We start from the raw sequence: 26,069 nt of genomic DNA, 5'->3' as shown, positions 1-26,069 counted from the left end.
ATGGGGGTGTGAGGCTGCACACACATATATACACACTTCTATGGGGTGTGAGGCTGCACATACATATATACACACTTCTATGGGGGTGTGAGGCTGCACATACATATATACACACTTCTATGGGGGTGTGAGGCTGCGCATACATATATACACACTACTATGGGGGTGTGAGGCTGCACATACATATACACACTACTATGGGGGTGTGAGGCTGCGCATACATATATACACACACTACTATGGGGGTGTGAGGCTGCACATACATATATACACACTTCTATGGGGGTGTGAGGCTGCGCATACATATATACACACTTCTATGGGGGTGTGAGGCTGCACGCACATATATACACACTATGGGGGTGTGAGGCTGCGCACATATATACACACTTCTATGGGGGTGTGAGGCTGCACATACATATATACACACACTACTATGGGGGTGTGAGGCTGCACATACATATATACACACTACTATGGGGGGGTGAGGCTGCACATACATATATACACACTACTATGGGGGGGTGAGGCTGCACATACATATATACACACTTCTATGGGGGTGTGAGGCTGCACGTACATATATACACACTACTATGGGGGGGTGAGGCTGCACACACATATATACACTGCAACTCGGCCCGATTCTGAAATCCTTGTCCATCTACTCCTCCTGAGATGCAGTTTGGTGTCTGTTCCCAGCTTCGGATGTGCCTCCTGTACACTTGTCCCACAGTTTACCTCCTTCCTGGCCAACACAGGAGCAGCGCTCGTTACAGTGTGCCAGGGCCCTGCATCTGTGTGAACTGGACAGGACTTTATAATGCAGGGAAATCTAACCATGAGGTCGATTAGACGGCTGCAGGACTGAGAAGTCGGGCAGAGCAGCTCCTGCAAGCAAAGGGTGGATTTCATCGTTGAACTCCAGACTAATGGAAGGCATGAAGATGAGGTGTCGGGGGAAGATGGCCTACAGATAACATACAGGGGCATGGTGGTCAGGGGAATGTCACCTCATGCTGGGCCCCTGACACATCTAAGTGTTATATCTCTGAATTCAGGAGCCCGGTAATGCTTGGACCCTTTGATCTGTCAGCAGAGAGGTCTAGCGGTCTTATCACCTGAGGTAAGATGGAGGCTGCAAAGTGCAAATATCCCAAAAAGATCCCACGGGTCAGTGACCGCTCGCATTTTATTCCCCTGTCTAGTGGAGATTAGGAGGCCAGGACATAACAGAGAGCAAAGTAAAAGAAGAGCTATGCGGCTCTCCACCTCCGTCAACCATCGGGGTAGACACCAAAAACAAGGACGACCATCGCAGGACGGCCCAATGCCGTTCACCTCCTGCCTATCTGTAACACAATGCTAAGTCATACAGCGCACAGATTGCAAGCTCTTCAGAAGCTGCTCCATTCCCATTGATCACAGTCCGTTATGGCACGTCATTACCTTAGATGTAAGTCTTCAGAGAACTTCAGGCAGGCGTAGATGAACTCCTTGATCTGACCGTAGATTTTAGGAACAAATTCCGAAAAGGGGAACTTTTTGGGAAACTGTTGCTGCAAACAAAAAAAGAGAAAAGGGCTTCAAACTCGGGACAGATGAATGATGAGTCTTTTCTTAGTAATATCCGGGTGCCCCTCAAGTACCCCACTGATGTAACCCAGGAACAGCACACAGGAAAATGGAATAAAAGCAAAAAAGGTAAAAAGAAGGAAGGGACGATGGGAAGGACAGAGGGATGGAAGGACAGCGGAAGGAAGGGCAGAGGGTGGAGGGATGGAAGGACAGCGGAAGGAAGAAAACCCGGAAAGAGCTGCGGAAGGAAGGACAGCGGAAGGAAGAAAACCCGGAAAGAGCGGCGGAAGGCCAGAAGAAAGGTGGAGGGATGGAAGAACAGAAGGAGGGAAAGGAAGAAAACCTGGAAAGAGCGGCGGAAGGACAGAAGAAAGGTGGAGGGATGGAAGGACAGAAGAAAGGTGGAGGGATGGAAGGACAGAAGAAAGGTGGAGGGATGGAAGGCCAGAAGAAAGGTGGAGGGATGGAAGGACAGAAGAAAGGTGGAGGGATGGAAGGACAGAAGAAAGGTGGAGGGATGGAAGGACAGAAGAAAGGTGGAGGGATGGAAGGACAGAAGAAAGGTGGAGGGATGGAAGGACAGAAGAAAGGTGGAGGGATGGAAGGACAGAAGAAAGGTGGAGGGATGGAAGGACAGAAGAAAGGTGAGGGATGGAAGGACAGAAGAAAGGTGGAGGGATGGGAAGGACAGAAGAAAGGTGGAGGGATGGAAAGGACCAGAAGAAAGGTGGAGGGATGGAAGGACAGAAGAAAGGTGGAGGGGATGGAAGGACAGAAGAAAGGTGGAGGGATGGAAGGACAGAAGAAAGGTGGAGGGATGGAAGGACAGAGAAAGGTGGAGGGATGGAAGGACAGAAGAAAGGTGGAGGGATGGAAGGACAGAAGAAAGGTGGAGGGATGGAAGGACAGAAGAAAGGTGGAGGGATGGAAGGACAGAAGAAAGGTGGAGGGATGGAAGGACAGAAGAAAGGTGGAGGGATGGAAGGACAGAAGAAAAGGTGGAGGGATGGAAGGACAGAAGAAAGGTGGAGGGATGGAAGGACATTAGAAAGGTGGAGGGATGGAAGACATTAGAAAGGTGGAGGGATGGAAGGACATTAGAAAGGTGGAGGGATGGAAGGACATTAGAAAGGTGGAGGGATGGAAGGACATTAGAAGGTGGAGGGATGGAAGGACATTAGAAAGGTGGAGGGATGGAAGGACATTAGAAAGGTGGAGGGATGGAAGGACATTAGAAAGGTGGAGGGATGGAAGGACAGAAGAAAGGTGGAGGGATGGAAGGACAGAAGAAAGGTGGAGGGATGGAAGGACATTAGAAAGGTGGAGGGATGGAAGGACATTAGAAAGGTGGAGGGATGGAAGGACAGAAGAAAGGTGGAGGGATGGAAGGACAGAAGAAAGGTGGAGGGATGGAAGGACAGAAGAAAGGTGGAGGGATGGAAGGACAGAAGAAAGGTGGAGGGATGGAAGGACAGAAGAAAGGTGGAGGGATGGAAGGACAGAAGAAAGGTGGAGGGATGGAAGGACAGAAGAAAGGTGGAGGGATGGAAGGACAGAAGAAAGGTGGAGGGATGGAAGGACATTAGAAAGGTGGAGGGATGGAAGGACAGCGGAAGGAAGAAAACCCGGAAAAAGCGGTGGAAGGACAGAAGAAAGGTAGAGGGATGGAAGGACAGCGGAAGGAAGAAAACCCGGAAAAAGCGGTGGAAGGACAGAAGAAAGGTGGAGGGATGGAAGGACAGAAGGAAGGAATGTCAATCCTGCAGACTACATAGGGGGTTAAATCTCCCGTTGTTCTCTGCTTAATCTTTGTGTCCTGCTGCAGACTGTAGAAGGGGGAGGCTCCTGCTGCAGACTGTAGAAGGGGGAGGCTCCTGCTGCAGACTGTAGAAGGGGGAGGCTCCTGCTGCAGACTGTAGAAGGGGGAGGCTCCTGCTGCAGACTGTAGAAGGGGGAGGCTCCTGCTGCAGACTGTAGAAGGGGGAGGCTCCTGCTGCAGACTGTAGAAGGGGGAGGCTCCTGCTGCAGACTGTAGAAGGTGGAGGCTCCTGCTGCAGCTGCTGGTCTTAGCCAGGTTTTTCATTCCGATCATGTGACACCTCAATCCCTAGGGATTGGTGAAATGAGGGTACATAGGGACATGAGTAAGGACAGATGCAGCAAGGTCCGAAACGCGTAGGCCGACTACTCTGCAATGTTAAATGGATGAAACAAATCTCTGGTTATTAAGCGCGGGATACCGTCTTCCTCCACAGCCGGCGCTGCCGTGAGGAGGAGGACATGGCCGATTCCCAGGGACACACAGAAGATTTCTTTACAGATTTCTCAGTTTCTGATGCAACATCATTATTTTCTTAGTGGAGCAGATCTAGCACAGGAGCAATTTTAGATGCCCCAACAACACAGGACAAGAAGAACACGTAGGACAATTAACCCTTTCCAGGCAGCGTCAGAGGAACCACTTTCGGCAGTCTGTAGCACCGGCAAGTCTCGTAGCTCTACCTTCTCTAACTCCGGGTCTTGGAAGGGGAACTGGCTGATGACCTTCTTGAAGGCAGTCTCATCGCTCACTGGGATGGGGCTGTAATTATCTGCGTCCAGGATACTTCTACACAAGACAAAAAACATCTTTATTTAGGTCGGAAACAAGCAATCTGTACCCTAGGAAAACAAAAAAGGGTGAAAAAAAAGGGTGAAAATATCAATTTCAATGATGCAAGCCAAGTGTTCTGGACATCCAAACGTCAGCTACGAGTCAAATGTGGGGTCCTAAAATCTGGAGTCACGTTGGTGGAAGTAAATAGACAGTAGCGATGTCCGTTCACACAATGATGGGTGTATTATTACAGATCCAGTTACCTGAAGACACCGGCCCACTTCTTCAGTAAGATCTCACTGTACTGGTCTCTGACTTCCAGCAACATGTCGAAGAGCTGGTTCACTGGGAAGCCATAGCCCTGGATGTAATAAGAAGGAGGTGGTCATGGTGAGGTTATAAGAAGGGGAGTAAAGTGAAGACAGAACCAAGGCCAGGAGCTCACCTGTAACGTGTCTGCAAAATGCAAAATGAGGTTCTTGAGATCCAATACTAGGTTCGGATCGGAGCAGTAGGACTACAGGAGAAAAAAGCAACACGCAAACAGGTCAGTGTCAAATGAATTTTGCATTTGTAGTTAATATAAAAAATTGCATCAGTAGTTAATATAGAGAGGTCATGAAAACAGTCTAAAAAAGTCCATTGTGGCCGCTGAAGATCTACTATCAACAGGGGGACTTTGGTGGTGCAGAACCATCTGCATTTTGAGCTAGTGGGTTGGTCATCTAAGGGCCTAGATCCAGTGAGGAAATCTAGAACAAAGTTCCTCTACTTAAGTCGTCGGGCCCAAATGCCGATCACGTTTTCAGGATTTCCTTAGTATTGAGCAGGTGATATAATTAGTGTCAATGCTTCAGGACTTACCACAGGTATTCATTCGTGACTGGTAGGTGGGCCCTGAGGACCGGAGTTGGGGAACACTGATCTAGAAGACTAGAGCCAGTAGAAATATAGAGCTGTACAGTCAGTGGGAAGTCACGTAGCAGGGTCACGTAGAGGTCTAGAGCCAGCGGTGCGGCCACACAGAGGTCTAGAGCCAGCGGTGCGGCCACACAGAGGTCTAGAGCCAGCGGTGCGGCCACACAGAGGTCTAGAGCCAGCGGTGCGGCCACACAGAGGGCTAGAGCCAGCGGTGCGGCCACACAGAGGTCTAGAGCCAGCGGTGCGGCCACACAGAGGTCTAGAGCCAGCGGTGCGGCCACACAGAGGTCTAGAGCCAGCGGTGCGGCCACACAGAGGTCTAGAGCCAGCGGTGCGGCCACACAGAGGTCTAGAGCCAGCGGTGCGGCCACACAGAGGTCTAGAGCCAGCGGTGCGGCCACACAGAGGTCTAGAGCCAGCGGTGCGGCCACACAGAGGTCTAGAGCCAGCGGTGCGGCCACACAGAGGTCTAGAGCCAGCGGTGCGGCCACACAGAGGTCTAGAGCCAGCGGTGCGGCCACACAGAGGTCTAGAGCCAGCGGTGCGGCCACACAGAGGTCTAGAGCCAGCGGTGCGGCCACACAGAGGTCTAGAGCCAGCGGTGCGGCCACACAGAGGTCTAGAGCCAGCGGTGCGGCCACACAGAGGTCTAGAGCCAGCGGTGCGGCCACACAGAGGTCTAGAGCCAGCGGTGCGGCCACACAGAGGTCTAGAGCCAGCGGTGCGGCCACACAGAGGTCTAGAGCCAGCGGTGCGGCCACACAGAGGTCTAGAGCCAGCGGTGCGGCCACACAGAGGTCTAGAGCCAGCGGTGCGGCCACACAGAGGTCTAGAGCCAGCGGTGCGGCCACACAGAGGTCTAGAGCCAGCGGTGCGGCCACACAGAGGTCTAGAGCCAGCGGTGCGGCCACACAGAGGTCTAGAGCCAGCGGTGCGGCCACACAGAGGTCTAGAGCCAGCGGTGCGGCCACACAGAGGTCTAGAGCCAGCGGTGCGGCCACACAGAGGTCTAGAGCCAGCGGTGCGGCCACACAGAGGTCTAGAGCCAGCGGTGCGGCCACACAGAGGTCTAGAGCCAGCGGTGCGGCCACACAGAGGTCTAGAGCCAGCGGTGCGGCCACACAGAGGTCTAGAGCCAGCGGTGCGGCACACAGAGGTCTAGAGCCAGCGGTGCGGCCACACAGAGGTCTAGAGCCAGCGGTGCGGCCACACAGAGGTCTAGAGCCAGCGGTGCGGCCACACAGAGGTCTAGAGCCAGCGGTGCGGCCACACAGAGGTCTAGAGCCAGCGGTGCGGCCACACAGAGGTCTAGAGCCAATGTTAGGGTCACACAGATGCCGAGGGCCATCTAAAGGTCTATTGCCATCAGCAGAAAAACATTGATCAGACACCTGACAAACGCAATGAGTGGATCCGATATTTACAAAGTACGGATCAGGACACTGTAAAAAGAGATTCCATGTATTGGTAAATTACCGAGCGCGTCCGCAGAGCTGCCATCGTCTTTGACAATGCCAAATCCCATAACTCATCGACATAAGCGCGATTCACCAGGCCGCCCGTTGTGTGCAGGATGTGATCTTCAACCACAAAAAACCTGTGTGTGCAGAAAACAATGGAAATCAGCACCTTAAACAGGTCAGTAGTAGGACGAAGCATGTGCACGGACTACAATAACCAGCAGCAAATGGGAAAATGTGTCTGCACTTATGGACTTATCAGACAAAAGGGCCACAAAGAGAAACCACCCCAGCTTGTGATAGCTGCCGATACACAGGACCAAACTACAGCTGTGAGACACCAGGTCAAGATGGGCTTTTCCCCCGTTGAAAGTAAACAATGGGATTTCCCATTCCGCCCCAGGAAATGGATCCTGAAAGTGGTGACGAGACAAAGTACACTTAGAAATTGGTGATTAAAGCCAAAAAAGCTCAGCCCTTCCTCCCGTATTCTACTTCTTCTCTTTGATCCTATTTTGTCTCATAGACGGCCATGTCCCTCCTCCTCCTCACTGTCCTGTGTCCGTCTGTAAGACAAGTGGCTGCAGCAGGGACCACCCTTCCGGCTGGGCTGCAGCAGGGACCACCCTTCCGGCTGGGCTGCAGCAGGGACCACCCTTCCGGCTGGGCTGCAGCAGGGACCACCCTTCCGGCTGGGCTGCAGCAGGGACCACCCTTCCGGCTGGGCTGCAGCAGGGACCACCCTTCCGGCTGGGCTGCAGCAGGGACCACCCTTCCGGCTGGGCTGCAGCAGGGACCACCCTTCCAGGAGAACTTTTCTTAAGCGCCCAGAAGACCGAGAAACTGCTCAGCTTTGCCGACACATGCACTGGAAGTCTAAGAAGGTGCACACGTCGTAGTGCAATGTACCAGTGCAGCTCCGACCTAACGTTCCATCACACAGACCTGGAGCAGCTCCATCCAGGAATGTGGGTGTGAAGCTGCATGCTCTGGACACAATCAATGCTGTGACAACTTACCGGCAGGAGCTCTGGGGGTTAGGACACTTACCCTACAATCTGGTGGAAGTATTTCCTGTATCCGTCCAGAGTTTCATGCTGCAAAAGACGTTGACACGGTCACTGAGGAAGACTACGGGTTCATGTGCGGTGAGGTCTGGGTGACGCCACACGTCAGGTCTGCAGGATTCTTACGGTGGTCTCACAATGTGGGTCTCCATATAAACAAGCTTGGGCTTTAGAACGGTAACGTTGCGTTCAATGTTCCTCTCCTGAGCCCACCCCCCACTTATCCCCAGAGGTAAGTACACTAGACAAGACATAAAAGAGCTGATAGATGAACGAGGGAAAGGGGAGCTGTGCTCCGTACGAGCAGGCCGTATAGATGGACAACGTACACAAAGTACAAGAGAGATATAGACAGGACACCGCAGGACCAGAGGAGAAAAGGGACAGCCACTGCCATACTTACCATGTTAGATGGTGGTTGTAGTACTAGGCGAGCCTGCTTTCTCCTCTGCTTCCTGTAGTAGTTCTCAAAGACCTCCCGAGAACCCTAAAATGAGAAGAAATCATCATGAAGACCTTCAAAATAATGTGATTAAAAGGCATACAGTATATGTGTAAGTTACATAAAAGCTGAATCACTTTCCAAACACATTACTGACCCAAAGTAACATCCTAATTATACTCCAGAGCTGCACTCACTATTCTGCTGGTGCAGTCACTGTGTACATACATTACTTATCCTGTACTGATCCTGAGTTACATCCTGTATTATACCCCAGAGCTGCACTCACTATTCTGCTGGTGCAGTCACTGTATACATACATTACTTATCCTGTACTGATCCTGAGTTACATCCTGTATTATACTCCAGAGCTGCACTCACTATTCTGCTGGTGGAGTCACTGTGTACATACATTACTTATCCTGTACTGATCCTGAGTTACATCCTGTATTATACCCCAGAGCTGCACTCACTATTCTGCTGGTGCAGTCACTGTGTACATTCATTACTTATCCTGTACTGATCCTGAGTTACATCCTGTATTATACTCCAGAGCTGCACTCACTATTCTGCTGGTGAAGTCACTGTGTACATACATTACTTATCCTGTACTGATCCTGAGTTATATCCTGTATTATACCCCAGAGCTGCACTCACTATTCTGCTGGTGCAGTCACTGTGTACATTCATTACTTATCCTGTACTGATCCTGAGTTACATCCTGTATTATACTCCAGAGCTGCACTCACTATTCTGCTGGTGCAGTCACTATGTACATACATTACTTATCCTGTACTGATCCTGAGTTACATCATGTATTATACTCCAGAGCGGCACTCACTATTCTGCTGGTGCAGTCACTGTGTACATACATTACTTATCCTGTACTGATCCTGAGTTACATCCTGTATTATACCCCAGAGCTGCACTCACTATTCTGCTGGTGCAGTCACTGTGTACATACATTACTTATCCTGTACTGATCCTGAGTTACATCCTGTATTATACTCCAGAGCTGCACTCACTATTCTGCTTCAGAGCACAAGGTTTGTGCTGGAGATTTGTCTTCTAGGTGGTGATGACATCAGGCAATGTGCAGAATTGCTGCACAGGATCTCAGGTAAGCAGAGCAGTAATCCTTTGTGGGGGGGGGGGGTGTACTGGCAGTCATACTGGTCGTCAGCAATCTTGAGTTTACCGATTGCTCTCATTAATGGGCAGACTATTAGCAGGTAGATGCAGCAGACGTAGTGACTGATGGACATCTCTATGAGGTAGAGAAGGGTTAAGGATCCTGCAGAGCGCACATCCAGCCATGAGCCGCCTCCAGAGACCGGGGAGCCTGTAAGAGAAGACCTGGCTCCTCCAGGGTCAGGGGGTGAGCATGTACTTAGGAGGACATCATAACAAGTTGAGTCAGTGGCCTCAGGGGAGCAGACCAGGGTTGGCCCATTAGCACGTAGCAGCCAGCGGTTATCACAGTCCCTGGTCCCTACTAATGGGTTTTTCCTGTGTCCTTATCAGGGCACAGCACAAAGTATGTGAGCCAGACCTTGCCCCTATGATCTCACAGCTTGTTTACAGCTATCTACCATCAGCCGGGGCACCAGATGGGCAGATACCGTGACATCTGGCACCAGGCACACGGGGAGCAGAGAAGACACAGTAGTCAGGAGAATAGTCACACAGGAGGAAGGTCACGGCTCCCGACACTACAGATCCTCAATGTCAACTGCACCTTCCCCCCTCAGAGCACACCTTCAATCCCCACCACCTCCCATTAGTAGAGCTCTGACCGCACCATCCCCTAGAGTCCTACACCACAGTAGTACACAACTGCAGGTAGGTCAGGGAATCTGGAGGATGTGAGAGACTAAATGATACATCATCCAACTAGTAGTGAAGGTAACACCTTCCTTACTGCACCCGTCCTGAGCCCACACCTTCCTTACTGCACCCGTCCTGAGCCCACACCTTCCTTACCGCAGCCGTCCTGAGCCCACACCTTCCTTACCGCAGCCGTCCTGAGCCCACACCTTCCTTACCGCAGCCGTCCTGAGCCCACACCTTCCTTACCGCACCCGTCCTGAGCCCACACCTTCCTTACCGCACCCGTCCTGAGCCCACACCTTCCTTACCGCACCCGTCCTGAGCCCACACCTTCCTTACCGCACCCGTCCTGAGCCCACACCTTCCTTACCGCACCCGTCCTGAGCCCACACCTTCCTTACCGCAGCCGTCCTGAGCCCACACCTTCCTTACCGCACTCGTCCTGAGCCCACACCTTCCTTACCGCACCCGTCCTGAGCCCACACCTTCCTTACCGCAGCCGTCCTGAGCCCACACCTTCCTTACCGCACCCGTCCTGAGCCCACACCTTCCTTACCGCACCCGTCCTGAGCCCACACCTTCCTTACCGCACCCGTCCTGAGCCCACACCTTCCTTACCGCACCCGTCCTGAGCCCACACCTTCCTTACCGCAGCCGTCCTGAGCCCACACCTTCCTTACCGCAGCCGTCCTGAGCCCACACCTTCCTTACCGCAGCCGTCCTGAGCCCACACCTTCCTTACCGCACCCGTCCTGAGCCCACACCTTCCTTACCGCACCCGTCCTGAGCCCACACCTTCCTTACTGTACCCGTCCTGAGCCCACACCTTCCTTACCGCACCCGTCCTGAGCCCACACCTTCCTTACTGCACCCGCCCTCTGTGTACACCTGCTGTCTTGCACCCGTTCCTGTGTACACCTTCTGTCTTGCCCCCTCCCCCCCGTCCTGTGTACACCTTCCTTTTGCACCCCGTCCTGTGTACATCTTTTGCCTTGCGCCGCCCCCCCCCCCCCCCGGTCCTGTGTACATCTTTTGCCTTGCCCGGCCCCACCCCCCCCCCGTCCTTTGTATATCTTTTGCCTTGCCCCCCCCCCCGTCCTGTGTACATCTTCCGCCTTGCCCCCCCCCCGTCCTGTGTACATCTTCCGCCTTGCCCCCCCCCGTCCTGTGTACATCTTCCGCCTTGCCCCCCCCGTCCTGTGTACATCTTTCGCCTCCCTCCCCCCCCGTCCTGTGTACATCTTTCGCCTCCCTCCCCCCCCCCCGTCCTGTGTACACCTTCCTTTTGCACCCCATCCCTTGTACATCTCCCGTTTTGCACCCCGTCCTATGTACACGTCTGCTCCCCACTGTTCACTGTTGTCCAACTACGACACTCCCTGTTTCCCAGTGTACCCCATATCATGTGGTGTCTACCACAGTGAATGAATATACAAGTTGTGATGTCATGGTTCTTCAGTCCTGTACTTCTCCTGTAGTGCTCGGGGAGGCGCTGTGCTTACAATACTGCACTAAGGAATAACAGAGGGATTCCCCTGGCTGATGCCAGCGAGGTGTGCACACACATCCACCTGCTACTGTCCATGCAGACCTCTTCTCAGCCACTTCAAGTTCACCAGCCGGTGCTCCATTAACCCGGGCCTGACCCCTCTCTCCGTGGGCTTTCCCTTGCTAACCTTCCTGGAGAAGTTCAGGGTTTCCTGCAGAAGTCTGTGGCCGGCTGTGTGATAATGTGCAGCGTCTTATTTACAGGTGCCTGGAGTCTGACCGTGCCATGACCTCCTTCCTTCACAATATATGAACTGCTGCCCCGCTGATAAGACCGTAAGATAGGGAGCAGAAGAACGGAGGTGACCGCGGGGTCGATTTCACAAAAAAACACAAAACAAGAATAATAAATACTGTAATAATGTTTATGCTACACCAGGCTTTTCATGTGCAGGGCAAAAGTTCAATCAGGACCATTCGGAAGCAGCCGCTGATGACGATGATGATTACGAGGAGTATTTATGAGGCTCGTGCCCAAATGCTTCCTCCGAGAAAACAAAAGACGCCACTTCCTTGTGTGGCAAAACAGGATTCAGCCCATCGCTCAGCGCAGTCCTTATCTGCGGGGTCACCGGTAGGCCCAGTATGGGAGTACATCCCAGCATCTGGGTCATCTTGATCTCAGGGTTCATGTGTGTAGAATTCACATCCCAAACTGGGAGCAGAACAAAAGAGGGAGAGACGGAGGGGGGGAGCACGAGGCTGACCATGTTTTCTTTTAATTTGGCAAGGGACAAAGACGTCTGAGGTACAATGAGCGCATTCCAAAACATTCCTCAGAAGAGGCACATTCTTCCTGCGAGTAAACATAACACTTACAATGAGGTGCTGGCTTTGGACGGACGGGGACACAAATTCGTCTGACGTTTGTGGCGTAAACGCTGGAGGCACCGTAACAAAACGTCCCGATGCTTTGACACCACGGAACAAAATCCCTGTAGGCCATATGATCTCCAGGGAATGGACAAGCTGAAGATGGTTCTTCAGTCCTGAATTCATCTCCCACTGAATAAATACAGTCTAAAGGACCACGCATGGACTACTATCACTAAGGTCCTGGTCCGTGGGAGCTAACAATCTAATTTCCTCTTCGGAGGCACTCATTTACACTAGGGACAATTACATGGGGGTCCCATTTCTGGAGTCTTCAGGAAAAAACTGAAAATATACAAACTTCAAAAAGGTGAGATTTAAACCCAGGACCCAAGTGATGCAAGGTGGCTGGCAGTCCAGACCGGAGTCTCATTATATTATTTGTTTCAATGGGGGGGGGGAAGGTAGCAAGATGCTTCCACACTCCAGACTGCGGCTTGCCTCTCAACCCAATGAAGCGAATCCAACAGGGCCGATAGTCCTTAACCTCTTCAAACATATAGGGAAACACAGTGCAGGAACATGTGCAATAATAGATTTCTTTAATGTGCGTTTCAGATTCTACTACTAAATGACAGCACAGGCCGGCAGCAGTCCGGGCTGCTCACATCTAGGAGATAGTGGGTCCAATTCAGTCTCAAATGCAGTACTAGATACAGAAGCCTAGGCGCTAGAGCAGGACTAGGACCATAAGCATAGAGTTGGTGAAACACTCCGACTTCAGTAAGACTAGCCAAAATGTATTTTACAACCTCAGAACACAGAAGCAGCATACATGGCACGGTGGTCGTGCCCATTACGGTCCCCCTAATAAATGAACACACCAAGTCTCCTATAGAAGTTCCAGATTTCCATCTCATCCGTGTCTAACTTCTAAACTATCTTAAGTGTCTGCGCATGTGACAATGCTCCTCTGACAGATGATGATGGGTGAAAAGAAGAATACGCGTGCATGTTTACAAGGAGAAATATCGGTCAGCCGAACGAGTGATCACCCGAAAGCTACTAAAAGTGTGTATGGGCACCCCAAGTCTGCAAGTGTCTACACTAACTTTTGAGAGGGTCTACAAGAATATGACCCAATAACACATTCCACAATAAGACCATAGATGCTTATAAGGCATCTTTCCCAGAAACCTCGGGATCTCAAAGGCTTGTTATGATACAAGAGGTGGAATCACAGAGTGTCATGGCGGGTAAGTAATCAATCTCCTCTGCACGCTGGTGCCTGCAAGTTGCGCTATTCACAGTCAGACACTAGCGGAGGCACACAAGATCGGAGGGTTGTTTGCTTATGTACAAATAGCTGCTAGCCAGACCGTGGGCTTCTTATAGGACATGAACCATTACTGACAAGCAGACAAAACATAACTTTTCTGGATGGAGAGAGAACGAGATGAGACACGACACCTGCCCGGCACAGACAACACAAAAGGGAGGTAGATCCAATGCAAACCAGTCTGCGACAACCCAAATAAAAGCTGGTGATGACACGTCCCCGTGTCCGCCGTGCGATCCTGACTAAGAAAACACTGTAATGACATCCTAATTCTCATCAAACAACCCTTCTTCTGGAGGTTTCCACATGGATTTCTTCTGACAGATGAGAGGAGATTCCAGTCGTGCAGTAATTTATCACATGGCGCACACCATTCATGATGACACGGACATGTCTTGCAACTTTGCCCGCGCACAAGCTACTTAACAAGACTTTTTTTGTTTTTTCAGACTATACCGGTTGTATAAAAAATTCACATTAACCAGATTATGCCCAGACATGCAGCAAAAGCCAGACCTGGTCATAGACAGCAGACCCTGCCACCGCCGGTCCACCTCAGATTCTGAAGCGTGTGCACTTTTGCAAACAATTTTTACTGCTCCAATATAAAATTATAAATGAACAGTTCCCAAGTGAATTTAAGTAAAACCATGTAGTCGATCAGTCAAATGTTGAATGCATGGTATCAAGAAATTGGCCAAAGGAGGCTACTGCCCACTGTCTTTTGAATGAAGGACTGATTAAACGTCCCTCATCGCAGCTTCATCTCTGTGACCTCTGTGAAGTTTGTAGTGAAATATTGTATTAACCCCGATTTCAATATAGAGATGGATGTTCCTAGCAGGCATTCTGAGTCATTAGTATTCCTGCCAGTGAAAGAAATCCCCAGCCATTAATGAAGAGCATAATTATAAGCAACGTGCCTAATGCTGGGAGCCAGGGCCTGGTTTCCTTACGAAACTGTGATTCCCCTGGAAAACAGACAAAAGGAGTAATGGGAATAGAGCCCCTGAAGCCTGATGATCACAGACAGGTTGGTAGAGGAGAAGACCATATTTCTCAAGACATAAGAACATGTCCGATCTGGAATGTACAGAACATTGATGAAAATGTTACTACAACTGCAACATTATCTAGTCATTGCTACAGCAGCAGAACATAAGGGGGGGATGTAAGGGGCGCGGGCCGTGCCCATTACAGTCCCTGTCATAGGAGCTTACACTAAACATATCAAGTCTCGTAAGTCTCGTAGTCCATGCTCAGAGTCTCATCTCCTGTATGTTTGATTTATAATCACTTCAAGTGCACAGTGAATTAGCCTAAAAGGGTGGCACATACTGACCATAGCGCGCCCTGGCTTCCATTTGCTTAGTCACAATGGCAAAACCATGCAAAGTCCTGAGTCAGGCCTTGTGTTAGACTACACCTGTAGACCCCGATGCAGGACTATACATGGTTGTGTAGCCACTTCTCCTGAACAGCTGACCTAACTGCAGGTATATACTTTCTGCCAGCAAAAGATGCCTATGAAGACAGAGAGAGAGCGCTACAGAAGTTAAAGCTGCGATAAAGGTAAATACCAACTATGGAAGCGGGTACCACCATGGTGACCTGCACTTACCAGCACCGTGTAGATGTGTAAACAACGGTACACTGGAGAAAAATCGACCAAGTCTTGTGTGCCCGGTGCCTGTAAGAGATAAGAAGAGATCACATGATAGACACTGCATCTGGAAGGTCTTTAGACACGGTCACTTCTTTGACATTTTGTGATGTTGCGACCTCGTTGTCCCCCATCAATCTGCACTCAATCCAACAGAAAGTGAAAGCAGCATGTTTGAAACCTTTGCTAATTTATTGAGAAGGAAAAACTAAAATCATGCATTGACATAAGTATTCACACCCTTTACTCGGGACTTGGTTTAAGCCCCTTTTGCCGTTGTTACTGCCTCCAGTCTCCTTGGGGATGATGCCACAAGGTTTGCACAACTGGATTTGGGAATTTTCTGCCATTCTCTGCAGATCCTCTCAAGCTCTGTCTGGTTGGATAGGAACCATTAGTGGACAGCCATCTGCAGGTCTCTTCAGAGATGTTCAATTGGATTCAAGTCAGGGCTCTGGCTAGGCCACTCAAAGGCATTCACAGAGGTGTCCCTAAGCCGCTCCTGTGATGTCCTGGCTGTGTGCTTCGGGTCATTGTCTTGTTCGAAGGTGAACCTTCAGTTTAGTCTGAGGTCCAGACCCCTCTGGATCAAGTTTACATTAAGAATATCTCTGTACTTTACTCCATCCAGCGTTCCCTCAACCCTGAGCAGTCTCCCTATAGGGATGATATTGGGCAGGTGATGAGCAGGGTCTGGTCTTCTCCAGACACAACACTTAGAATTGAGGTTAAAAAGTTCAATCTTGGTTTAATCCTTTAGGCTTTTTATTTTATTTTTTATTAACTGCAGGTGTCTTTCATGTATCTTTTAATGAGAAGAGGCTTTTTTTCTGGCCACTCTGCCATAAAGCCCAGATTGCTGGAGTGCTGATTGGACATCAGAAGGTTTTCAACATGGAGGACCAGACCTAAAACCTTTACCCTCTGCACCAAGAAGCGGCTGGGCTCATCAAGCCATATCCTGACGATTAAACCCTACCTATAGGGCGGCATATCAGAGCCATAATCGACTTCTGGACAAGGGCCGACGACTAAATTTTAAGGGGGTCTCGTCGCCTTCTGTGTATGCTGGTCTACGGCCACAAACAAACTTCTGTGGCGCGAGTTATCACACGTCTAGCACTCTGCGGACTCAAGACCCATCATATATCCTTGACGGCTTGGAAATTTAGGTCTACGCTATCTGGTCTTGTACCTCCTCCTCCTCCTAGGAATATCAACTGGTCCAATCTGTATATTAAAACATAAGAGACTCCGGTATATTGAGAACGGTGATCTACACCCACGTCACGGAGGTCCCTCTATAGGAGCGGCCTCCGTTTCACTTGTTGTATCCTCTATTCAAATATCGGATAATATCGTATCTAAGTCACCTCCTGATGATCCCACATAGTAGGGGGAAACGCGTCAGGGTTTACCATGTAATTATGGTTATTGTATCGTTGTAACTATCTTATACTGTATTGATGAAATTATCACGTTAGGGTGTTTTTAATAATTGTTTTTGAGTGCACCATGTACCTGTTGATATTTTGCATCATCAGGGCTGTATACATAGGGCACTGTTTGTCTTGTAATGTCGGTCTGTCTTTTATAGGAGTTTACCCAGGGGTATCCCCCCTCCCACCTGTACTTGATAGGGTATAGCAGGAGTGGGTAGCTGAGGTTCGAGGACAGGGAGTCCCCACCTTCAGGGGACGTCCCTGGGCAGAGGGCTAGGCTAGGGCACGAGTGTAGGGACTATCATCCCTCTCCCCAACATCACACATCTCCCCGCCCCCCCTTCCCCTCCCTCCTCCCTCTAATACTGGCCCACCCAATACCCTGGTGGCACTACCTATATCGTTGTGTGTAGTATACATCAATTTAGTAATAATTAAAATCTAATCTCTCTATATAAGGGTTATTTCTATATGCTGGACTTAACTAAGTGCTGCAGTAATGGCTGACCTTCTAGAACTTTCTCCTATCTACACACAGAAGTTTTGGAGTTCAGCCAGAGTGACCATTGGGTTCTTGGTCACCACTGTTACCAAGGCCCTTCTCCCCCAATTACTTAGATTGCTGGGGCGGCTATCCTAGTTGTACCAAATTTCTTCCATTTAAGAATTACGGAGGTCACTGTGCTCTTGGGAACTTGCAGTGCAGTTTTTGTCTCCGTCTCCAGATCTGTGCCTCCACACAATCCTGTCTCTGAGCTCTACAGGCAGGTCTTTCCTCCTCATGGCTTGGTTTTTGCTCTGATATGGATTGTCCGCTGTGAGACCTTATATAGACAGGGCTGTGTCTTTCCAAATCATATCCAGTCTACTGAATTTACCACAGGTGACTCCAAATCAAGGTGTAGAACATCTCAGAGATGATTAAGATAAATGGGAGGCCCCAGAGCTAAATGCCAAGTGTCACAGCAAAGGGTCTGAATATTTACGTCCATGAGAAATGTTCGATTTTATGTTTTTAGTAAATTCTTTTTCGCTTTCTCATTATGGTGTATTGAGTGCAGAATGATGAGAACAACATAATAAAATGTTTAAGAAGTGACATGATCTGAAGACTTTCCGAATGCATTTTTGGATTCTCTCCACAATACTACTCGCCATCATTCACCAATAGTCTCAGCGACATCCCCCTCCCCCAACACATACAGCATTACTTTACCTCTTCTTCCTCATCTTCATCCTCCACATCCAGGATTCCAGAATCCTTCTCAGACATGGGACTTGTGCCATTCATCTCTGGATTCAGACATAGGTCCTTCCTATATCTCTTTCCGAGGACGCCCTTGGTTTGAAAGGTCATTATGTTGTCGAGGCTCCTCTGCTGCTGAGCCTAGAGAGAAGATGAGGTGGATTACAGCAGGCGTGTACCCACAGCATGGTCAGATATCTTAGAGACAAGGTGCACAGGGACCCTCAGAGAAGAAGCAGGGACCTGCGTCCAGTACTGCAAGGCATCTTATTTCAGGTTAAACTTGCTAAGCAGTGTAATGGTGGACACATATCAGAAAAGAGGCCTCCCCAGAAAATGTCAACCACTTTGATCTATGGAGGCTTCGAGGAGTGACCGGCCAGCAAACACCACTCACAAATTATCTTATAGGCACTTCTGTCCTGCAGCAAAGGAGTTTGGACGAGCGTGCCAAGACCAGTGGTTTATCTGCTGCTCCAGTCGGACTCCTGCTCACACCCTTCGCAGGCCAGGCATTATTATAACATGGCAAAGGAGGAGGTCACGGTATGGTGGCCAGGTGTTTATGCCTGTGAAGCAAACAATGCTGATGGACCATATCTGAGCGGGGACTCTACTGCTCGACCCTCCAGGGAGCATTCTAACCTGAACCCAGGGCCAACGTGCCGTAGGAGGCTCCTGACCGGCCTGTAACAGTATACTGACTGAGAACAATTACAGAAGAAAAGCTCCAGAGCCGAGGCCTGCAGAGCTCCACAGGGAGAGGGAGCATGGCAAGATCAAAGGTTGGAGGAGAAGGCGGCAGGCATAGCCAGACATGGCCTGGAAATGGCTCCCTGGTGTTTTCAGTCTTTTCATGAAAGCTGCAGGCTGTGGAGATGAAAAAAGCCCTAAGTGGTTACATACACCAGACCCCGGGTGCACCCGGTCACCAGGAGGACTGCGGAGCATTAACCCTACCCCTGCCAGGAGACGTCGTCTCATAACCAGACCCCGGGTGCACCCGGTCACCAGGAGGACTGCGGAGTATTAACCCTACCCCTGCCAGGAGACGTCGCCTTATAACCAGACCCCGGGTGCACCCGGTCACCAGGAGGACTGCGGAGTATTAACCCTACCCCTGACAGGAGACGTCGCCTCATAACCAGACCCCGGGTGCACCCGGTCACCAGGAGGACTGCGGAGCATTAACCCTACCCCTGCCAGGAGACGTCGCCTCATAACCAGACCCCGGGTGCACCCGGTCACCAGGAGGACTGCGGAGCATTAACCCTACCCCTGCCAGGAGACGTCACCTCATAACCAGACCCCGGGTGCACCCGGTCACCAGGAGGACTGCGGAGCATTAACCCTACCCCTGCCAGGAGACGTCGTCTCATAACCAGACCCCGGGTGCACCCGGTCACCAGGAGGACTGCGGAGCATTAACCCTACCCCTGCCAGGAGACGTCGCCTCATAACCAGACCCCGGGTGCACCCGGTCACCAGGAGGACTGCGGAGCATTAACCCTACCCCTGCCAGGAGACGTCGCCTCATAACCAGACCCCGGGTGCACCCGGTCACCAGGAGGACTGCGGAGTATTAACCCTACCCCTGCCAGGAGACGTCGCCTTATAACCAGACCCCGGGTGCACCCGGTCACCAGGAGGACTGCTGAGTCTTAACCCTACCCCTGCCAGGAGACGTCGCCTCATAACCAGACCCCGGGTGCACCCGGTCACCAGGAGGACTGCGGAGCATTAACCCTACCCCTGCCAGGAGACGTCGCCTCATAACCAGACCCCGGGTGCACCCGGTCACCAGGAGGACTGCGGAGTATTAACCCTACCCCTGCCAGGAGACGTCGCCTTATAACCAGACCCCGGGTGCACCCGGTCACCAGGAGGACTGCAGAGTATTAACCCTACCCCTGCCAGGAGACGTCGCCTCATAACCAGACCCCGGGTGCACCCGGTCACCAGGAGGACTGCGGAGCATTAACCCTACCCCTGCCAGGAGACGTCGCCTCATAACCAGACCCCGGGTGCACCCGGTCACCAGGAGGACTGCGGAGCATTAACCCTACCACTGCCAGGAGACGTCACCTCATAACCAGACCCCGGGTGCACCCGGTCACCAGGAGGACTGCGGAGCATTAACCCTACCCCTGCCAGGAGACGTCGTCTCATAACCAGACCCCGGGTGCACCCGGTCACCAGGAGGACTGCGGAGCATTAACCCTACCCCTGCCAGGAGACGTCGCCTCATAACCAGACCCCGGGTGCACCCGGTCACCAGGAGGACTGCGGAGCATTAACCCTACCCCTGCCAGGAGACGTCGCCTCATAACCAGACCCCGGGTGCACCCGGTCACCAGGAGGACTGCGGAGTATTAACCCTACCCCTGCCAGGAGACGTCGCCTTATAACCAGACCCCGGGTGCACCCGGTCACCAGGAGGACTGCAGAGTATTAACCCTACCCCTGCCAGGAGACGTCGCCTCATAACCAGACCCCGGGTGCACCCGGTCACCAGGAGGACTGCGGAGCATTAACCCTACCCCTGCCAGGAGACGTCACCTCATAACCAGACGCCGGGTGCACCCGGTCACCAGAAGGACTGCAGAATATTAACCCTACCCCTGCCAGGAGACGTCACCTCATAACCAGACGCCGGGTGCACCCGGTCACCAGAAGGACTGCAGAATATTAACCCTACCCCTGCCAGGAGACGTCACCTCATAACCAGACCCCGGGTGCACCCGGTCACCAGGAGGACTGCGGAGTATTAACCCTACCCCTGCCAGGAGACGTCGCCTTATAACCAGACCCCGGGTGCACCCGGTCACCAGGAGGACTGCGGAGCATTAACCCTACCCCTGCCAGGAGACGTCGCCTCATAACCAGACCCCGGGTGCACCCGGTCACCAGGAGGACTGTGGAGTCTTAACCCTACCCCTGCCAGGAGACGTCGCCTCATAACCAGACCCCGGGTGCACCCGGTCACCAGGAGGACTGTGGAGTCTTAACCCTACCCCTGCCAGGAGACGTCACCTCATAACCAGACCCCGGGTGCACCCGGTCAGCAGGAGGACTGCGAAGCATTAACCCTACCCCTGCCAGGAGACGTCACCTCATAACCAGACCCCGGGTGCACCCGGTCACCAGGAGGACTGCGGAGCATTAACCCTACCCCTGCCAGGAGACGTCGCCTTATAACCAGACCCCGGGTGCACCCGGTCACCAGGAGGACTGCGGAGCATTAACCCTACCCCTGCCAGGAGATGTCGCCTCATAACCAGACCCCGGGTGCATACGGTCACCAGGAGGACTGCAGAGTATTAACCTTACCCCTGCCAGGAGACGTCGCCTCATAACCAGACCCCGGGTGCACCAGGTCACCAGGAGGACTGCGGAGTATTAACCCTACCCCTGCCAGGAGACGTCGCCTCATAACCAGACCCCGGGTGCACCCAGTCACCAGGAGGACTGCGGAGTATTAACCCTACCCCTGCCAGAAGAGGACACTTGGTCACTAAAATGACTGATCACAGGAAAACTTTCCCCACAAGCATTTTTTCAGAGCAGTAATTATGGTGTCAGAGCGGAGTTCAGGCTCCGGCGGCTGTAACCCCACTGATAAATGAGGCTGAGTATTGGGTTTCTTATGGAGGTGAAAGTGTTCAGGAGACCACTGGGGCCGCTCTCACTTTCCCTTCTCACCATCATGTAGTCCATGTCGATGTGACTGGTGAGTGATCAGTCTTCTGTAGCTGCTAATCTGTGGTTTGGGAGCTCAAATGCCCCTTTATGGATACAAGTGGCTCGCCCTGTGACCCTCGGTGGTCACCCTCATTCATCTCATTTTGGCTCTACAGGCAGCAGTGGTCAATACTGGTCAGACATCGCCCTCTGCTGGACAGAGCACAAACTGCACATAGCAATCATAGAAGGGTAATGTACTGACAGCAGGTCTTCTCCTCCAGCCCCAGGATGCATGCAGCTGTAGCTCCAGGGGCCCGGGGCCCCTGCCACCTTAGAAGCAGGCATACTGTCGCCCTGGTAGACATTGTGAGATGTTACAGATTTACAGTGAAAGCAGACGTGGATGCCGCAGTACTGAGTGCAGGACGGGGGCTCCATTCGTGGTGCATTAGATCAGCGGAGATGTATTTCTATCACCGCGCTATCCTCATGTAAACTCGGGGAGGTCGTCTGCTGCTGCGCAGACGAACATAAAACCGTCACATCAAGAGGCGTCTCCGGACACCACTTGGGGCCTCGCGGCAAAGACGGGGGACGCTCTGCTTTCGGGTTTCCAGACATTCGTATTAACCCTATAGGACAGGGATGCTCAACTTGTGGCCCTCCAGCTATTGCAAAACTACAACTCCCAGCATGCCTGGGCAGCCTACATCTATTATGCTGAGAGTTGTAGTTTTGCAACAGCTAGAGGGCCACAGGTTTAGCATCCCTGCTATAGGACATACAGATATGTCCTAAGCCGATGGATAATCTGGGGAGAGGCTTTTCTGCGCCAGGAAAAAAACGGAAATTAATAAAACTTAACCAGCGAATAACGACTTAACTAATTTGTCGCCACTTTCTCAACAAGCTCCAAACTTTCCAGCAGGTAGGGTTGGGGGGGAAGGGGGGACTTCGTGGCTGACGACTGACCAAATCAAGAAAAACTATAGCCAGAGGTGAGGGACCTTAAAGTGGTTGTCTCACCTGAGACATTACTATGCCACCCATGTCACCTGTCTCTAGAATGGAGCCACCAAAGAGAACGAGACGACACTGTGCATGCGCTGCCACCCTCCATTCATTTCTATAGGACTGCCGAAAATAGCTTCTATAGTTCCCGCAGTCCTAGGGGTGGTGGTCGTGCTTGTCCTTTGATTTCTATGGGAATTTAAAAAATATATATTTTTTAAAAAGCCGAGCATGCCCTCTACTATTTCCAAATCTCCCATTAGAAAAAAATAAATAAAAAAAGCACGGTTCAAGCGCGGCCACTGCTGCTTCAACTCCTATCGGGCGGCAGGAACCAGCCAAGTCAGCGCTCGTCTACTATCGGCAGTCCCATAGCAATGAATGACGGGAGTCAGCGCACTTTCCGGGCCCGGTTCTGGAGTTAGGTGCCATGTCCTAACGATATGCCACCAATGTCCCAGATGACAAAACCCCTTTAAGTTAGTCCCTCACACAATGCATAGTTCAGTGGTTTTCAGCGCTGAACGGCTTAGAAGATGGACAGATGCCCCCACCACCTACCTGAGATGTAGGAGGGCCCGAGTGTCAGAGGATCTCCTCCGGTCACCAGTGCTTGATGGCTCATAGGATCAAGTGGGTTCCCTTATACAGAGGGGGCACAACTCTCTGCGCAGCCCTACCTATGGCACGTTGTCAGGTAGCCCCCCCGAGATCAGCTTCTACCTGGAGCTCAATGCACAAGCAGTGGACCTTCCTCCATAAGATGGCATACTGCGGGCACTGAGGTGGTCGGACATGACCGGAGCCCTGACCTCATCCAGACAGAGCTGAGAACAGATGGCCGCTCGTGGCTGCCGTATCTCCAGGCAGAGTGTGGTCACAGAAAAGATCTGGACGCCGGGGAAGAATACATGAATGTCAATGCACGGCCGGGAGCCAAATGCCAGAGCCATGATTCAGGCTGTGCTACCGGCGGCACACGTCAGGTCCATCAGCCATGCAGTCTGCATCCTACAGAGACGCGGGCGGCAAACAGTCCGTTCCTCCAGGCGATGAGGAGGGGGGGGCTGTATGCTATAGGGGCGGTCATAGAAGCTGGCATTACTCCTGAGTAATGGTACGGCCCAGATGTCAGCCGGCAACATGGCAGCCGCACCTCGGGCACACCAGCCATCAGTGAACTGACTACATCCAATTAATCATACATTTCTAAGAGGAGTAACAGAGGAACGACGCAAAGCAGGGACTGCTAATAACTGCAATAATCAGGAGAAATGGCGGCATCTCTTCTAAACTAGACTGTTCCCATTCACTGACAGGATGCAGAGATCTATCCACTGCCCCGTTGTAGAGGGACGACGTGGACTCCTAGCTCCCTGATGGGCGCTGTAGACACCACCAGTCTCAGTGCTGCTGAGCCACAAAAGGGTGAAAGGGGTTGGCGGGTTTATATTAGTAGCTGCGCGTGTGCTGGGAACATGGCTGCTGATGGAGGGGTCCGTCCCCAGTGTAAACGGATGATGGACGGGATCCCCGATCAGCGGCCGTGTTCCCAGCACATGTGCAGCCAGTAGTATACACTGGACATCCCCTTTAAGGCTGAGGACTCCGCAGACACAGGCTTGGATGAAAGATAATCCCTCTAATGTTCGCCAACCACAGAAACCTCGTAACCTTCAAATTACAGGCAGGCACCGATCCAGCCTCCCCTCCCCCGCACACCGAAGAGAAATGAGCCTTCTCAATTACCTTAGAAATCACAGACAAGAACGAACGCCAAGACCCGATACTCCATTAGAGCGGCTCTGATCGGCCCTCACACATAGGGGCCCCCGACCTGTATGCTGCATCCCATCACAGACAGTTACCACAGGCCAAGAGATAGACAGCGATGTCCTTCTCCAATACTAAACTGCTCTGTGATTACATTACTTATCCTGTATTATACTCCGGAGCTGCACTCACTATTCTGCTGGTGCAGTCACTGTGTACACACATTACTTATCCTGTACTGATCCCGGGTTACATCCTGTATTATACTGCAGAGCTGCACTCACTATTCTGCTGGTGCAGTCACTGTGCACATACATTACTTCTCCTGTACTGATCCTGAGTTACATCCTGTATTATACTCCAGAGCTGCACTCACTATTCTGCTGGTGCAGTCACTGTGTACATACATTACTTATCCTGTACTGATCCTGAGTTACATCCTGTATTATACTCCAGAGCTGCACTCACTATTCTGCTGGTGCAGTCACTGTGTACATACATTACTTATCCTGTACTGATGCTGAGTTACATCCTGTATTATACTCCAGAGCTGCACTCACTATTCTGCTGGTGGAGTCACTGTGCACATACATTACATTACTTATCATGTACTGATCCTGAGTTACATCCTGTATTATACTCCAGAGCTGCACTCATTATTCTGCTGGTGCAGTCACTGTGTACATACATTACTTATCCTGTACTGATCCTGAGTTACATCCTGTATTATACTCCAGAGCTGCACTCGCTATTCTGCTGGTGCAGTCACTGTGCACATACATTACTTATCCTGTACTGATCCTGAGTTACATCCGGTATTATACTCCAGAGCTGCACTCGCTATTCTGCTGGTGCAGTCACTGTGCACATACATTACTTATCCTGTACTGATCCTGAGTTACATCCTGTATTATACTCCAGAGCTGCACTCACTATTCTGCTGGTGCAGTCACTGTGTACATACATTACTTATCCTGTACTGATCCTGAGTTACATCCTGTATTATACTCCAGAGCTGCACTCACTATTCTGCTGGTGCAGTCACTGTGTACATACATTACTTATCCTGTACTGATCCTGAGTTACATCCTGTATTATACTCCAGAGCTGCACTCACTATTCTGCTGGTGCAGTCACTGTGTACATACAGTACTTATCCTGTACTGATCCTGAGTTACATCCTGTATTATACTTCAGAGCTGCACTCACTATTCTGCTGGTGCAGTCACTGTGTACATACATTACTTATCCTGTACTGATCCTGAGTTACACCCTGTATTATACTCCAGAGCTGCACTCACTATTCTGCTGGTGCAGTCACTGTGTACATGCATTACTTATCCTGTACTGATCCTGAGTTACATCCTGTATTATACTCCAGAGCTGCACTCACTATTCTGCTGGTGCAGTCACTGTGTACATACATTACTTATCCTGTACTGATCCTGAGTTACATCCTGTATTATACTCCAGAGCTGTACTCACTATTCTGCTGGTGCAGTCACTATGTACATACATTATTTATCCTGTACTGATCCTGAGTTACATCCTGTATTATACTCCAGAGCTGCACTCACTATCGTTCCCATACAGGTGTACAGCCATCTCCTCCATTACTTTATGTGAGTAGTCTGTTCTAGGGATGACTGTGGCTCG

At 51.2% G+C, this 26,069-nt stretch overlaps 1 protein-coding gene across 4 annotated transcripts in view; it reads right to left on the bottom strand.

The window, feature by feature from the left end:
• EXOC6B (exocyst complex component 6B) overlaps positions 1-26,069 on the bottom strand; it is a 144,416-nt gene that overhangs the window by 79,637 nt on the left and 38,710 nt on the right. For all 4 annotated transcript variants that reach the window (XM_044294497.1, XM_044294506.1, XM_044294514.1 and 1 more), the window contains exons 7-15: positions 17,916-18,086; positions 15,216-15,284; positions 8,026-8,109; positions 7,606-7,652; positions 6,572-6,692; positions 4,620-4,691; positions 4,438-4,535; positions 4,081-4,186; positions 1,450-1,559 (exon numbers count right to left, since the gene is read on the bottom strand). In XM_044294497.1, the coding sequence (XP_044150432.1) occupies positions 1,450-1,559; positions 4,081-4,186; positions 4,438-4,535; positions 4,620-4,691; positions 6,572-6,692; positions 7,606-7,652; positions 8,026-8,109; positions 15,216-15,284; positions 17,916-18,086 (878 nt within the window). The remainder of the gene's footprint in view (positions 1-1,449; positions 1,560-4,080; positions 4,187-4,437; positions 4,536-4,619; positions 4,692-6,571; positions 6,693-7,605; positions 7,653-8,025; positions 8,110-15,215; positions 15,285-17,915; positions 18,087-26,069) is intronic.

Source organism: Bufo gargarizans, chromosome 1, assembly GCF_014858855.1.
Source record: "Bufo gargarizans isolate SCDJY-AF-19 chromosome 1, ASM1485885v1, whole genome shotgun sequence".
Classification (NCBI taxonomy): domain Eukaryota; kingdom Metazoa; phylum Chordata; class Amphibia; order Anura; family Bufonidae; genus Bufo; species Bufo gargarizans.
This window is presented reverse-complemented; position numbering and strand designations above follow the sequence as displayed.